Source organism: Leopardus geoffroyi, chromosome B3 (genome assembly GCF_018350155.1).
Source record: "Leopardus geoffroyi isolate Oge1 chromosome B3, O.geoffroyi_Oge1_pat1.0, whole genome shotgun sequence".
Lineage (NCBI taxonomy): Eukaryota > Metazoa > Chordata > Mammalia > Carnivora > Felidae > Leopardus > Leopardus geoffroyi.
Window position 1 is genome coordinate 28,186,689 of NC_059337.1, and position 13,839 is coordinate 28,200,527.

At 38.6% G+C, this 13,839-nt stretch overlaps 1 protein-coding gene across 3 annotated transcripts in view; it reads left to right on the forward strand.

The window, feature by feature from the left end:
- NIPA1 (NIPA magnesium transporter 1) overlaps window positions 1–13,485 on the forward strand; it is an 89,172-nt gene extending 75,687 nt beyond the window's left edge. For all 3 annotated transcript variants that reach the window (XM_045448944.1, XM_045448945.1, XM_045448946.1), the window contains exons 4-5: window positions 4,751–4,911; window positions 7,747–13,485. In XM_045448944.1, the coding sequence (XP_045304900.1) occupies window positions 4,751–4,911; window positions 7,747–8,258 (673 nt within the window). In that variant the 3' untranslated portion in view covers window positions 8,259–13,485. The remainder of the gene's footprint in view (window positions 1–4,750; window positions 4,912–7,746) is intronic.
- The last annotated feature ends 354 nt before the right edge of the window (window positions 13,486–13,839 follow it).

A 13,839-nucleotide genomic window follows, 5' to 3' on the forward strand; every position in this document is an offset into this window, starting at 1 on the left:
GTTCCCCACTTCACCTTCCCACCCCCACCCTCACCAGTGCAGACACTGCTTCTCTGTGTTGTGGCCCTGATGCCAACATGTAACTTGTAGCTACATCTCAGACCAGCTCTCCAGGTAGCTATGCCATCAGTTTCACTGACCATTTAACCATTTAACTTAGAGGGTGGCAGACGTTTTTTCTCAAGGGCTAGATGGCAAATATCTTATGCTTTGTGGGCCGTATGGGCTCTGTTGCAACTGCTCAACTCTAGTGTTGTAGTGGAAGGTAGCCATGGACCAGACAAAACACGTGGACATGACTGTGGTACAGTAAGACATTAATTACAAAAGCAGATAGTAGTCTGGGTTGGGTCTATGGGACAGTTTGTTGATTCGTGATTGCCTTTCATCTAAGCTCAGAAGCCAATAGGCTCTAATGATTGCAGCCCAGGAAAAGCAATAAGAGAAAGGTTTTGAATTGAATAGTTGGTGATTTCGTGCTGGGGAGGCCTGTTAGGTAGATATTCCGCCTCCATTGCAGCCACCATGGGGTTGTTCATTCCTAGCCACAGAGGGGAGGGCAAGGACTAATTCTGAATGAGGAATAGACTCAGAGGTAAGTAGTTGCCCAAATCCTTTCTTCGTGTGTCCTTAAATGACACAGTACTATACTGACTATGTTTCTAACTTCTCTAAACTTGATGTTTTAACATCTGCCCTATATGCATGTGCTAAACACACCTAGTTCTGGACAATCCAATAATAAGCCCAAGTCACCTTGCCTTGGCCTTCTCCCCCATTTATCACCCCTTAGGTGGGGGAGGCATTCTTTTCAAATGTAAACCAACTAATCCAGAGCCTAATCTCCCCAGGGCCAGGTATGAGACAACTAGGGAGAGCCCCTATGCCCCAGAGTCTTGAAATTAATCAAATTAGCCAATTCTAAACCTGGGTTTACCCTTCCTCCCCATTCCTTCTCACAGAAACCACGATAGGTTCTTCCTTTCCCCCATCTCATGACCAACTCTGGTGGTTCCCTGTGTGGCTCCGCATAGTGTATTGTATAGTGGTTGCTATGACCCCTCATCTTGGAAACTGAGTAATAAACTATTTTGCAGTACTATTTAATTTGTACTCTGGTATTTTACAGTGGACTAAGAGATGAGTTGGCCTTGTGGTTCAGGCTCATAGCTGCCTCTCTGCTTTCATGCATGGCAGCCACTTTCCACTGTGGCGTAGCCTGCTTATCCCAGGCTCATCTCTTGCACTGAGAGCTTCCCAGTCCTCTGGTTTCCACTTCTGTGTGCAGCTGTGAGGAGCCCCTCAATTTAACACCCAGTTGTGTATTCTAACATCATTTGTTGGTTCTTTTAGTGATGTTATTTATTTCCCCAAGTACATTGCCAAGGTTTCCTTGAGGACCAGGCTGTGTAGGGGTAAAGACACAAAGTGGTATATGGAAAAACTTGGAGCTTTGGCTTTATGTGTATGTCATCACCATGATTTCACCTCTTGTTAGCTTTCTGTGGCCTTGGGTTCAGTAATAATCCTTTCTGAGGCTCAGCTTTTTTATCTGTAAACAAGGATTAAAAAGGAAATAATCCAGTATATCTGGGTCTGGTGTGCCTTCCTCATGGATATTCATGTTCTCTGAGTGCATTTGGCATAGACAACAACAAAGTGACAATTACTAGTCCCATGATAACTAAAAGTCTTGGTTTTCCAATTCAAAGTGTATACTGATGTTATACAGAGAAATAAGAAATATATTATCCAACAAAACCCATAAAATACCTAGGAATAAACCTAATCAAAGAGGTGAAAAACCTATACGCTGAAAACTATAGAAAGCTTATGAAAGAAATTGAAGAAGACACAAGAAAATGGAAAATATTCCAATGCTCATGGGTTGGAAGAACAAATATTCTTAAAATGTCGATACTACCCAAGGCAATCTACATATTCAGTGAATTTGTATCAAAGTAATACCAGCATTCTTCACAGAGCTAGAACAAATGATCCTAAACTTTGTATGGAACCAGAAAAGGCCCCGAATAGCCAAAGCAATATTGAAAAAGAAAACCAAAGCTGGAGGCATCACAATTCCAGACTTCAAGATGTACTACAAAGCTATAATCATCAAGACAGTATCGTACTGGCACAAGAACAGACACTCAGATCAATGGAACGGAATAGAGATCCCAGAAATGGACCCACAAACGTGTGGCCAACTAATCTTTGACAAAGCGGGAAAGAGTATCCAATGGAAAAAAAGACAGTCTCTTCAGCAAATGGTGTTGGGAAAACTGGACAGCAACATGCAGAAGAATGAATCTGGACTACTTTCTTACACCATACACAAAAATAAAATCAAAGTGGATGAAAGACCTAAGCTTAAGACAGGAAGCCATCAAAATCCTCGAGGAGAAAGCAGGCAAAAACCTCTTTGATCTTGGCCACAGCAACTTCTTACTCAACAAGTCTCCAGAGGCAAGGGAAACAAAAGCAAAAATGAACTACTATTGGTACCTAATCAAGATATAAAGCTTCTGCACAGCGAAGGAAACAATCAGCAAAACTAAAAGGCAACCGACTGAATGGGAGAAGATATTTGCAAATGACATATCAAATAAAGGGCTAGTATCCAAAATCTATTAAAAAAACTGATCAAACTCAACACCCAAAAACCATAATCCAGTGAAAAAAAGGGCAAAAGACATGAATAGACACTTTTTAAAAAATATTTATATTTGAGAGAGACAGAGTGTGAGTGGGGGAGGGGCAGAGAGAGAGGGAGACACAGAATCTAAAGCAGGCTCCAGGCCCCAAGCTGTTATTGCAGAGCCCGATGCGGGGCTCCAACTCACCAACCTCAAGATCATGACCTGAGCCGAAGTCCAACACTCAACTGACTGAACCACCCAGGTGCCCCTGTGAATAGACACTTTTCTAAAGATAGCCATCTATAGCCAGATGGCTAACAGACGTGGAAAAAATGCTCAACATCAGAGAAATGCAAATCCAATCCACAATGAGATACCACCTCAAACCTGTCAGAATGGCTAAAATTAACAACTCGGGCAACAACAAATGCTGGCGAGGATGCAGAGAAAGAGGAATGCTTTTGCATTGCTGGTGGGAATGCAAACTGGTGCAGCCACTCTGGAAAACAGTATGGAGGTTCCTCAAAAAATTAAAAATAGAACTATCCTACGACCGAGCAATTGCACTACTAGGTATTTATCCAAGGGATACAGGTACGCGGTTTCAAAGGGGCACATGCATCCCAATGTTTATAGCAGCACTATCAACAATAGCCAAAGTATGGAAAGAGTTCAAATGTCCATCAACCGGTGAATAAAGAAGATTTGGTGTGTGTGTGTATATATATACACAATGGAGTATTACTCAGCAACCAAAAAGAATGAAATCCTGCCATTTGCAGCAACGTGGATGAAACTAGAGGGTATTCTGCTAAGCGAAATTAGTCAGTCAGAGAAAGGCAGATATCATAGGACTTCACTCCTGTGGAATTTAAGATACAAAACAGATTAACATAAGGGAAGGGAAGCAAAAATAGTATAAAAAAGGAGGGAGACAAAACATAAGAGACTCTTAAATATGGAGAAATATAGGGATGGGATAAATGGGCAAGGGGCATTAAGGAGGACACTTATTGGGATGAGCACTGGGTGTTATATGTAGGGGATGAATCACTGGATTCTACTCCTGAAATCATTATTGTACTATATGCTAACTAACTTGGATGTAAATTAAAAAAAAAAAAAGGAAACATATTACCAACCTTAAGATTATAGAGATTTTGGGGTGCCTGGCTGGATCAATCAGTAGGTAGAGCATGTGACTCTTGATCTCTGGGTCATGAGTTCAAACCCCATGTTGGACGTGGAGCCTATTTAATTAAAAAACAAAACAAAACAAAAACTTTTTAAAAAAATTATAGATGTTTTAAGATGATTTTTTTTTTGCATTAAAAAATAATGTGACCACATTTTAAATATTTGAGGTATTATAGAAGAGAAAAATAACCAATCACCCATACTCCTACCATAATGTAATTACTATTAGCATTTTGGTTTTTTTGTTTGTGCATTTTCTTAATTTATTTTAACTGACGTGTTTTGATCATGAATGACTTATAATTATTTTAACAGTTTTCATATCCTACTTTCCCACTTAACATAGTTTCTTTGATTGTTTGCTGTTAAAAATAAGGAAACAGGGCACCTGGGTGGCTCAGTCAGTTAGGCATCCGACTCTTGGTTACGGTTCAGGTCATGATCTTGCAGTTTGTGCAATTGAGTCCCACATCAGGCTCTGCACTGTCAGCGAGGATTCTCTCTCCCTTTTTCTCTGCCCCTTTACACGTACTCTTTCTCTCTCTCTCAAAATAAATAAATAAACAAAAATAAAGAAATAAGGAAAGAATATTTTTATTTAACCATAAAACCTCATTTTATGAATGATGACTTATTTTTCTATTCTGGTCTATTTCATATATACTGAAATAATGTATAGCAGTATGAGTTAAGAGTCATTAACTATGTATTGACTGCATGGTATTGGTATGAAAATCCTTTGTGTTTAATAATTTCAATAAATTCCTAATCTTTTCTACTCTTAAAAACTAAGTTAAAAATGAATATGGCTATCAAGAAAATATGGCTTTTCTAAAATAACTACAGTTAGTAGAAACAGGTCAGATAGTATTAAATTTTAACGATTTCTCTCTCTCTTTTTTTAAACAAAGGTCCATTTTAGCTTCTTATCTTCTGAAGGAAAAGCTCAACATCTTGGGCAAGTTGGGATGTCTGCTAAGCTGTGCAGGTTCTGTTGTACTGATTATCCACTCCCCGAAATCTGAGAGTGTGACCACTCAGGCTGAGCTGGAAGAGAAGCTGACTAACCCAGGTAACTCCTTTCTAGCAAAGGTGCCAGAGAGCTTGCCTGTCTCCAGTGTGATCCAGGACTGGGCTTGGGTTGGCCTACCTATGGTCTGTTTTCACAGACCCTGTGTTTGACTTTGCACACGAGTGGCCATTGCTGTGCCCTACACTTTATAGCATCCCCTGCTCTCCTGCTGCCCCAGGAGGAGGTCTGGTGGTTCTGGACCTTGCATCCCTGCTCCCTGGAGTTCAGTACTGCTTCTGCTTTTTTCCGGACCTCTGGGATCTTGCGCATGGGCGCCTTTATCACCTGGCCCCCTCAACGCGGCCTCATCCCCTCAGGCCTCAATCCCATGAGCACCCACCTCCCACTTACCATGGCCTTCCCATTCCCCTACCTCCTATGACCACCCCCCACACGCCTCCTCCTGTCACCTCTTGCCACCTCCCAGTACTCCCACCCTACCTCCTTTCCTGCATTCCTACTGTCTCTTCTCTTTTGTGTCAGTCCTCCTGGGATCTGCTCTGGACCATGTTCCCCTCAGGACCACTGTTGTGCCCAAGCCTCTACACTTCCCTGTAATGTGAAACTGAGAGCAGAGACCCAATTTGATTTATCTTTGGATTTCCCATAGAGATCTCTGTATAGTTTTTCTACATGTTTTTGACATGACAAATGCTATAAAAAACAACAGTCTACATAATTGTACTGGCCTAAAGTATAGATTCTTCTAAATTACTCCCAGCAGACCATCTTATATTGCTTACCAACAATTTTAGACAGGTGCCAGCACAAAACTGCATCCACACCAATATCCCAAATACAGACATCTCTAAGCCACAAATACCTCACCATTCTTTTATAGCTTTTAATTGGCAGTGAATGACATTGCAGTGGAAATATCTATAAAATTTCAAAAGGGATTCATAATGAAATTAACCAAGACTGTATTTTCCTGTAATTTTTTATCCCTAAACATTTAGCATTGTTATATTTACTTCCTCCTGTAAAAGCCAAAATATTTCCAAAACTGTGAGAAATGAAAGTACAAAAACATGAAAAAAATCAGAAAAATGGATATGAATATCCTGAAGAATTTACTTTATGTAATTTTCAGAAAAATATATCCAAAGGTCTTTTACTTTCTGATAAATGTGGATGATACCAGTATATTCAGGTCTTAACTTTTACAAAAAACATATCTAATTTGAATACTGCCATAATAATTTGGTATGAAAATATGATGGTAGCAAAAAGATTTTTCTTTTTTTTAAATTATAGTTTATTTATTTATTTTGAGAGAGAAAGAGCCATGTGCTCAAGCAGGGAGGGGCAGAGAGAGGGGGAGAGAGAGAATCCCAGGCAGGCTCTGCACTGTCAGCACAGATCCCGATGCAGTGCTCAATCTCACTACTGTGAGATGATGACCTGTGCTGAAATCAAGAGTTGGACACTTAGCTGACTGAGCCACCCAGGTGCCCCTAAAAGATTTTTCTTTTTAACATGAATAACGTGTTTTAACCTGGAATATAAAATGATGTTATTCTAGCCACTTATAAATTTTTTTTAATGTTTATTTTATTTTTGAGAGACAGAGTACAAGTAGGGGAGGAACAGAGAGAGGGAGACACAGAGTCTGAAGCAGGCTCCAGACTCTGAGCTGTCAGCACAGAACCCGACATGGGGCTTGAACCCATGGACCGCGAGATCATGACCTGAACTGAAATCAGATGCTTAACTGACTGAGCCACCCAGGTGCCCCTATTCTAGCCACTTCTAAATTAAAGAGGTTTCTAAGCTTTTTTTTTAATGTTTATTTATTTTGAGAGAGAGAGCTCACGTGCTTACATGCTCAGGACAAAGAGAATCTCAAGCAAGCTCCATGCTGCCAGTGCAGAGCCCAATGTGGAGCTTGATCTCACGAATTGTGAGATTATGACCTGAGCTGAAATTAAGAGTTGAATGGTTAACCAGCTGGGTCACCTAGGCACCCCAAGAGGCTTCTAAGTTTTTAAATTTTTTTTCTAAAGGTTAAAAAAACATTATGAATTTTTTTGTCAAAGAATTGCCTCAGAAGAAATGTTAAGGTCATATTCCTGAATCTTCCCTCAGAACAGGGCTCCGTAGTTCTTTTTTCTTCTTACGTTTAAGGAAGAGCCACAGCCTGCCTAGTGCATGTCCAGGCTGTTCCTAGCCCTGTCAGGCCCAGCTTCTAACACCTCCTTTATAATCTCAGATTGAATTAGAAATTACAACCTCCTTTTGTACACATAACTTCAAAGCAAATAAAGCCTTAAATGTAATATGAAGGAGAAATAGCCCGATAGTACTTTATAATAAAATAGAATGCTCAGGTACAACTATAGAAGACATACCAGTAGACCCCATGCCTTGTGGAGTTGCTGAGAGCCTGGGAGCTGTAAATAAAGACTCATGTGGAGTGTCGTACTATTAACTCAAACATTCAGGGGATATTGTTGTCAGCAATGGGATGAAGTTCTTAATGAAGTTCTGAAAAATTCAGTGCATATTAAATATATGCAAAAATTACTTTGTTTTATATATAACTGGGTTCTAGGCTCTGATAATTATAAGCACATTTGTCACTTACAAGTCCAAGGAGACCCTCAGAAGTTGAGAGAAGAATGAGATTTTTGTGTGGTACTGTTTCCACATCTCAGGGCCCCTGGCCTTGGCCCACTATATGTAGCCCTTAAATCACTGCAACAGCCATAACTACCCCACAGCTTTCTCACATGTTCCTGAAGAACCCTCCCACTCTGGCCACACACACGGGACCACATTCTGCCTAGGGTTTGTTGAATTGACTCTAAAGTAAGAAAATTGTCTGTTTTCCAGTGTTTGTGGGCTATCTGTGTATCGTGCTCCTTATGCTGCTACTGCTCATCTTTTGGATTGCACCAGCCCATGGGCCTACCAACATCATGGTCTACATTAGTATCTGCTCTTTGCTGGGGAGTTTCACCGTGCCTTCCACCAAGGGCATCGGGCTGGCAGCCCAAGACATCTTCCACAACAACCCATCCAGTCAACGGGCACTCTGCCTGTGCCTGGTGCTCCTCGCCGTGCTTGGTTGCAGCATCATTGTCCAGTTCAGGTACATCAACAAGGCACTTGAGTGCTTCGACTCCTCTGTGTTCGGGGCCATCTATTACGTCGTATTCACCACCCTCGTCCTGTTAGCTTCGGCCATCCTCTTTCGGGAATGGAGCAACGTGGGCCTGGTGGACTTCTTGGGTATGGCCTGTGGGTTCACTACTGTCTCTGTTGGGATTGTCCTTATACAGGTGTTCAAAGAGTTCAATTTCAACCTTGGGGAGATGAACAAATCTAATATGAAAACAGACTAGGATGTAACAGGGGGGTGGGTGGCTCAAGGAATAGGAAATGGATTTGGTTTCTGGTCCTAATTTGATGTGAAGTAGAAGAGACCCTAATCACTGGTATTAAAGTTGCTTGCATATTAATGGGTGGTCTGGTGGACAGTAGGGAGCATCGCTCAGCATCCAAGTAGGGGCCCAGCCCTCTGCAGTCTAAAGTTGCTAAATGGTTGTCTGGGCATCATCTCTCTCTGATGAGAGGAATCTCATGTTCATTGCCATTAACCTGGAAGCTTTCATGAATACTATTTCCTTTAACAATATTTTAACATTATTTAATAGAAAATAAAGTTGGGCTCTTTCCGGTTAGTCTTTGCAGGGGAGCAGATATTGTTACATAGAAGATTACTTTGGAAATGGGGGAAATTGTTGTCTTACAGTCTGACTATACAGTAAATGTGTCTGTAGTTGTGTTATTTTGCATTAAGCATGTATAACATTCAGGTACCTCATCCAAATAAGAAGTATATACATTTAATTGTTTTTAATCCGCTAATGAGCTGACTCTCCCACCTCCTACTCCAAGACATTTTAATTGAACATAGAGAGAGAATGAGTGGACATGATGCAGAGTTCCATTTATAGGATGACTTTCAATAGCTCAAATCAATTTCAGTGCCTTTATCACTTGAACTCTTCACTTAATTTTGACTATTACTATGTGTATGTTCTCTTAGAATAACTCTTTGATTATACTTTAATATTTCACTATTCAAAATATAAATGTATAGAGCAGTTAGAGATAACAGTATATTCATTTGTTGGAAGAAAGTCACAGTGAAAGACACATAAGAGCAAATTGACCTTTTTAGCATGTATTTATTGTCCAATTAAAGACAGTTGCATTTAATCTATGTAACTGGGACTCAGTATCAAATATATCCACATTCTCTTTCAGTGACCATTGTGGCCATTCCAAAGAAATAAATTATTCAACTTGATAATATGGTTGTTAGATGAGAGAGTAACTGTTCAATAGCACATATATCAGGTTCCCTATAATACAGGAACAGGTTAAAAGACACAGTCAAGCTCAGGCAAGTTTCTGAAAATTGGAACATACAAAGTAAGTTTTCAAAAGAATTTCTACTAAAATGAAAACAATTTAGCCATCTCCCTGTTGTTTGAGGTGGCAGAGCACCCTACAATTCCTCACCCAACCTCTCATTAATCTTCTGAAATGCAAAATAGCCACTAAATATGCCAATATTTGGATCAAAGAGATCATTTGTCTGTTTATAGTAACCTCCTATGTATAGTAAGTGGGAGCAAAGCACAAAGTGATGCAAGTTATTTCATCAAGATATCATGTACTTCATATGCAATGTTTTATCTAAATAGGGAACTGTGCCAAGTTGGAAAATGGGATTGGGTAAGACAGAATTAGTGAACTAGAATATCACATTTAATAATACCCAATTAAAGTTACTCACTAAGGAAAAAAATATTTTTTCAGGCAAAAAGAGCATTTCTAAATACCAAAGAAATTGTTCCCTAAAGTGTGGGGAGGCTAAATAAAAGGCTAAATAAAAGAGGCTAAATCAAATGAGGATAGTTTAACATACAGTGAAGAACACCTTTAAGTACATGTGATGGCATGAGTTGTCAGTGATTAGTGAACTAAGAGCAGCAACAAAATTGTTTAAAAAATTTTTAATCTTACATTAACTGACAGTTAATAAATACTCAAAAAGTCCCCCACTTTTTTTTGTATCAACTCCTAAAGATTTGGGTTTTTTTATTATCAGGTATTTTTAGGAATGCAAGCCTTAATTTATTGAACTGAACTTCCTGAAAATATCATGTAGCAGTGTCAGTATAATAGTTTCCTACATAAGGAGTTTGAGACATTAAAAGAATACATGTGGTGAACAAAAGTATACTGAGAAGGTTCATGTGTCTTAAGGAAATTATCTTGTTTATTTTGTTACAGCTTATAGTTGAAGCTTAGTTTAAATTCATCTATTAGTGTTCCTCATTATGTTTTAGTTCACGGTTACACCATGGATACTCAGCAGTGGTATTTTCTGGATGATCATCCCTGTTTTGTTTTGTTTTGTTTTGTTTTGTTTTGTTTTGTTTATAGCAAAACAAAATCTGAAAGTAGTAATAGCTGATCTCCTCTTAAGGATGACTTGTTCTGGAACAGTTGGACTCTCCCAGGTTTAGCAGATTATTTTGGTGGGATGCACAGCTTTCCTTCCAGTGGGACAAAGTTCTTAGCATTGTATTTCAAGTGTGTGACTCTAGCCTCAAATGGACATGACCAGCAGTCTAAAGAGCCCAATTTTCAAGTTTGACATAGAGCATACAACTTCTGATTTAATAATATATATATATTTTTTATAAATTCATGTTTTCATAATTCATTTGGAATTGCAAAGAAAAAAAAGGCCTCAAAGTGAGAGTTTGGGAGGAGCTAGAATGGGAATGGGTCTCATTGGTCTCTCCAAAAGTAAATACATATGAAACATTTTCATGATTATACTATTCCTTGGGCTTTATCTCTGATAAACTAAGAAGAAATTTACCTACCGCCTACTTGTTTTCAAGCCTCTCTAAAATCTTATATTTCTGATCACAATTTGCAAATTTACTCTGGATACTTAAATAAGCCGTTTCTCTCCTCTACTACTTGGACAATGCTTTGTTTTTTCATCTGAATCTTTGCATTTGAGAAGATTGCTTTCTGTTTTGCTAATTGATCAAGTGTAGGGCCTATTAAGGATTCTGAGACCACCCTGGGCATTTTGTTCTTCTAGAGGACTATTCCATCTCTGTAGAGAAGGTCCTCGAGAGGAAGGGCGGTCTGCTTCTTGCCACACATGGAATAAGAACTTCTCATAACTCGTTCTTCAGTCAGATGTCACTATAGTATTTTCACATTAGAATGTTAGTGAAATACACTTTGCTGCTCTTGGTTCAGCAATAAGAAATATTCTTTCAATTCCTACTTTTCAAGCCAGTTTGTTATACTCAATATTATTTCCAGAAGTTCATTCCAGCTGTAGTAGGTTGGTCTTTGTTCTTTTTCTTTGGGTTTCATGTCTGTCAGAACACTATTAACGTGTACAGTCACCCCTCATCTTCCTTCTTCCTTGACAGCTTCACTCTTTGTAAATACTATGCTCACTTCTAGAAGCTAGTTCCTAGACATTTGTAAAGCACTGATATGCAGTGTCTTCCAGGTGTAGACAAGCACTTTGGTCCATGGAGACCAAAGGTATTGATGGCTGCCTAGTTCTTATTGGGAGATGGTACCTCTCTTTTCCAAACTGCTCAGCTAATCTAGAATAGTGGAGAAAGTGCTCCAATTGTCTACAGAGCCATGGCCATTGCTCTTTTTTGATGCCTACTTGATCCTGACTTAGACCTCTTATGACCGAGTAGGAAACTGGAAAGAGAAAAATGCTTCAATTTAGATCTGTTCATGACTGTCTGATTGGTTCCAGTGGTCCGAAGGAGTTATCCTTCTCACTGTGTTTGAAACCAAGGAAGTAGTTCACCCATCAAGCAGGATTAGATGGAATCTTGGTGTTCCGCCTTCTCAGGGACCAAAAATGTAACATTAACAACTTAGTATTAACCTTCTTCCCAAGGACATGTCCATGTTAGTTTTTCATATGTTTTACTCATAGTCATAGCTAGAAGCTTGTTAACTTGAGTTGGAAAGAGAAAAGATCAAGTTGCACACCAGTCACACCATAAAACAGTTTATCATATAAAATACCTCAATTTTCTGTATTCCTCACTTCCACCTCACAGTTGTACTGGTGATGAATTTTAAGGGTCTGTCCTTTAGTTTATTGGTGATTTTTCACATCTGGCCAGATTCTTATACCTCCATCATATACTTGAAAAGATTAAGAATTATAGGAATGAGAATGAGAATTTGGCTCAGTATCACTACTTGTTTATTTTCATATACATTTCTCACATGCTGTGAAATGCAACAAGAGAATTATATTTTAAGAAATGTAACTTTATGTTACATCAAAAATTATTGTGTAGTAAAAAGTTGATACTCAGTAGAACAATGATCATGTAAATAAATCTATTTCAGATGTACCCAATGTGATAAAAAGCATTGTCTAGGACCCCAGAGCATGAGCCAGGGAGAAAGATTTATTTGTTCTTTTCTCTATTTTTCCTTGAATTGTGCAACTATAGGTGAGTCACTTAACCTTTCTGTGCCTCAGTTTCTCTACCTCTAAAGGGGTGAGATGGTTCTCCAAATCACCTGTTTTAGAGCACTCACACTTTTAGCGTGTGCTGGTAGCCTCAGACAAGAGTGTTATGTGTAGGATTGCTCTGGAGTGGTGAAGTGGAAACTCAGCTTGCACTGGGCATCCTGTATGCTCAGGACTATGCTTTAGACATGCAGCTTCAAGCACTGAGTAAGCAAAGGAAGTGCTGGGTGTAAAGTTTGCACGATTCCATGAAGCTTTAATTTTTCTTTTTTCTTTTTTTTTTTTAAGGAAGGGTTTTATATATTCTAAAACATGAAGGTTAAACAGGGACTTTTAAAAGCTGCACTGAAAGATCACATTCTGATGATGTGATAAGATTTTCTGACATTCTGCATATGTTTATGTTCTGCAGAAGATTCAATGACCTGTGAACCAGATTGATTCTGTTGTGTTCAATTTGTTAGGAATGATGCTGAACTTCCTGCTTCCAAGCAGCTCAACCCTGACCATGAATTACCTGACACCAGGTAAATGTCAGGAGCTCCCAAACCACTAGTGCCAAAAGGTCACGTTGAAAAGTTTCTTTTCTTTGTCAGAATGTACTAATTCCCTCCCCCCACCTCTATGTCAGTGTTTTTGCACTTTGGAATAATTTAAAGGTACTGTTTTCCAGTAGCATTCCTGAGTGTTGTTGCCTTTTTAAATGACAACTATTACTTTCTTGTAAAATGGAATATAATCGTGAAAGAGAAGAAGACTAGATAAAAAATGTAAAATGTTGATTGACTACATAAGTTTTTTCCTGTAAATGTATCAGGGGAGCTTCCAATTAGCATACATACACACATTTGTCAATGGCTAAGACTTGCTTATCTTTTGCTTTATAGAAATAGTCATAGCATGTTGTAATTGCCTTATGTAAATAAAAAAGGCTATTTATTAAGTTTTCCAATAATATTTATTAATCTGTATGTGTTTTAAAATAAAATAACTTATTTCTAGCTGAACATTTGTTGCTTTTTTTTTTTTTACCCACTACTTGAAACACCCATGTAGTCCCAGGTTCCATATCATCCTAATTCCTCAATTAAATGTTTCCCATTTTCTTTACAGAAACAAATAGCCCAATTCCCATCATGATATAAAAAATATGTCCCTGTGAATATCTTAGGGAGCAAAACCATGATGTGTGAAGGAATTTACCATCTAGTGATTACCTTCTGACACAATTAAAGAAAACCAGGTATATTTTAATATGTTAATATCTTTTACATGTTTGGGGAGTATATAACATAACATTTTATTATATTTTAAGCACACAAAACTTTAGAGAATTATAACACATCTTAAAACTACAAGTA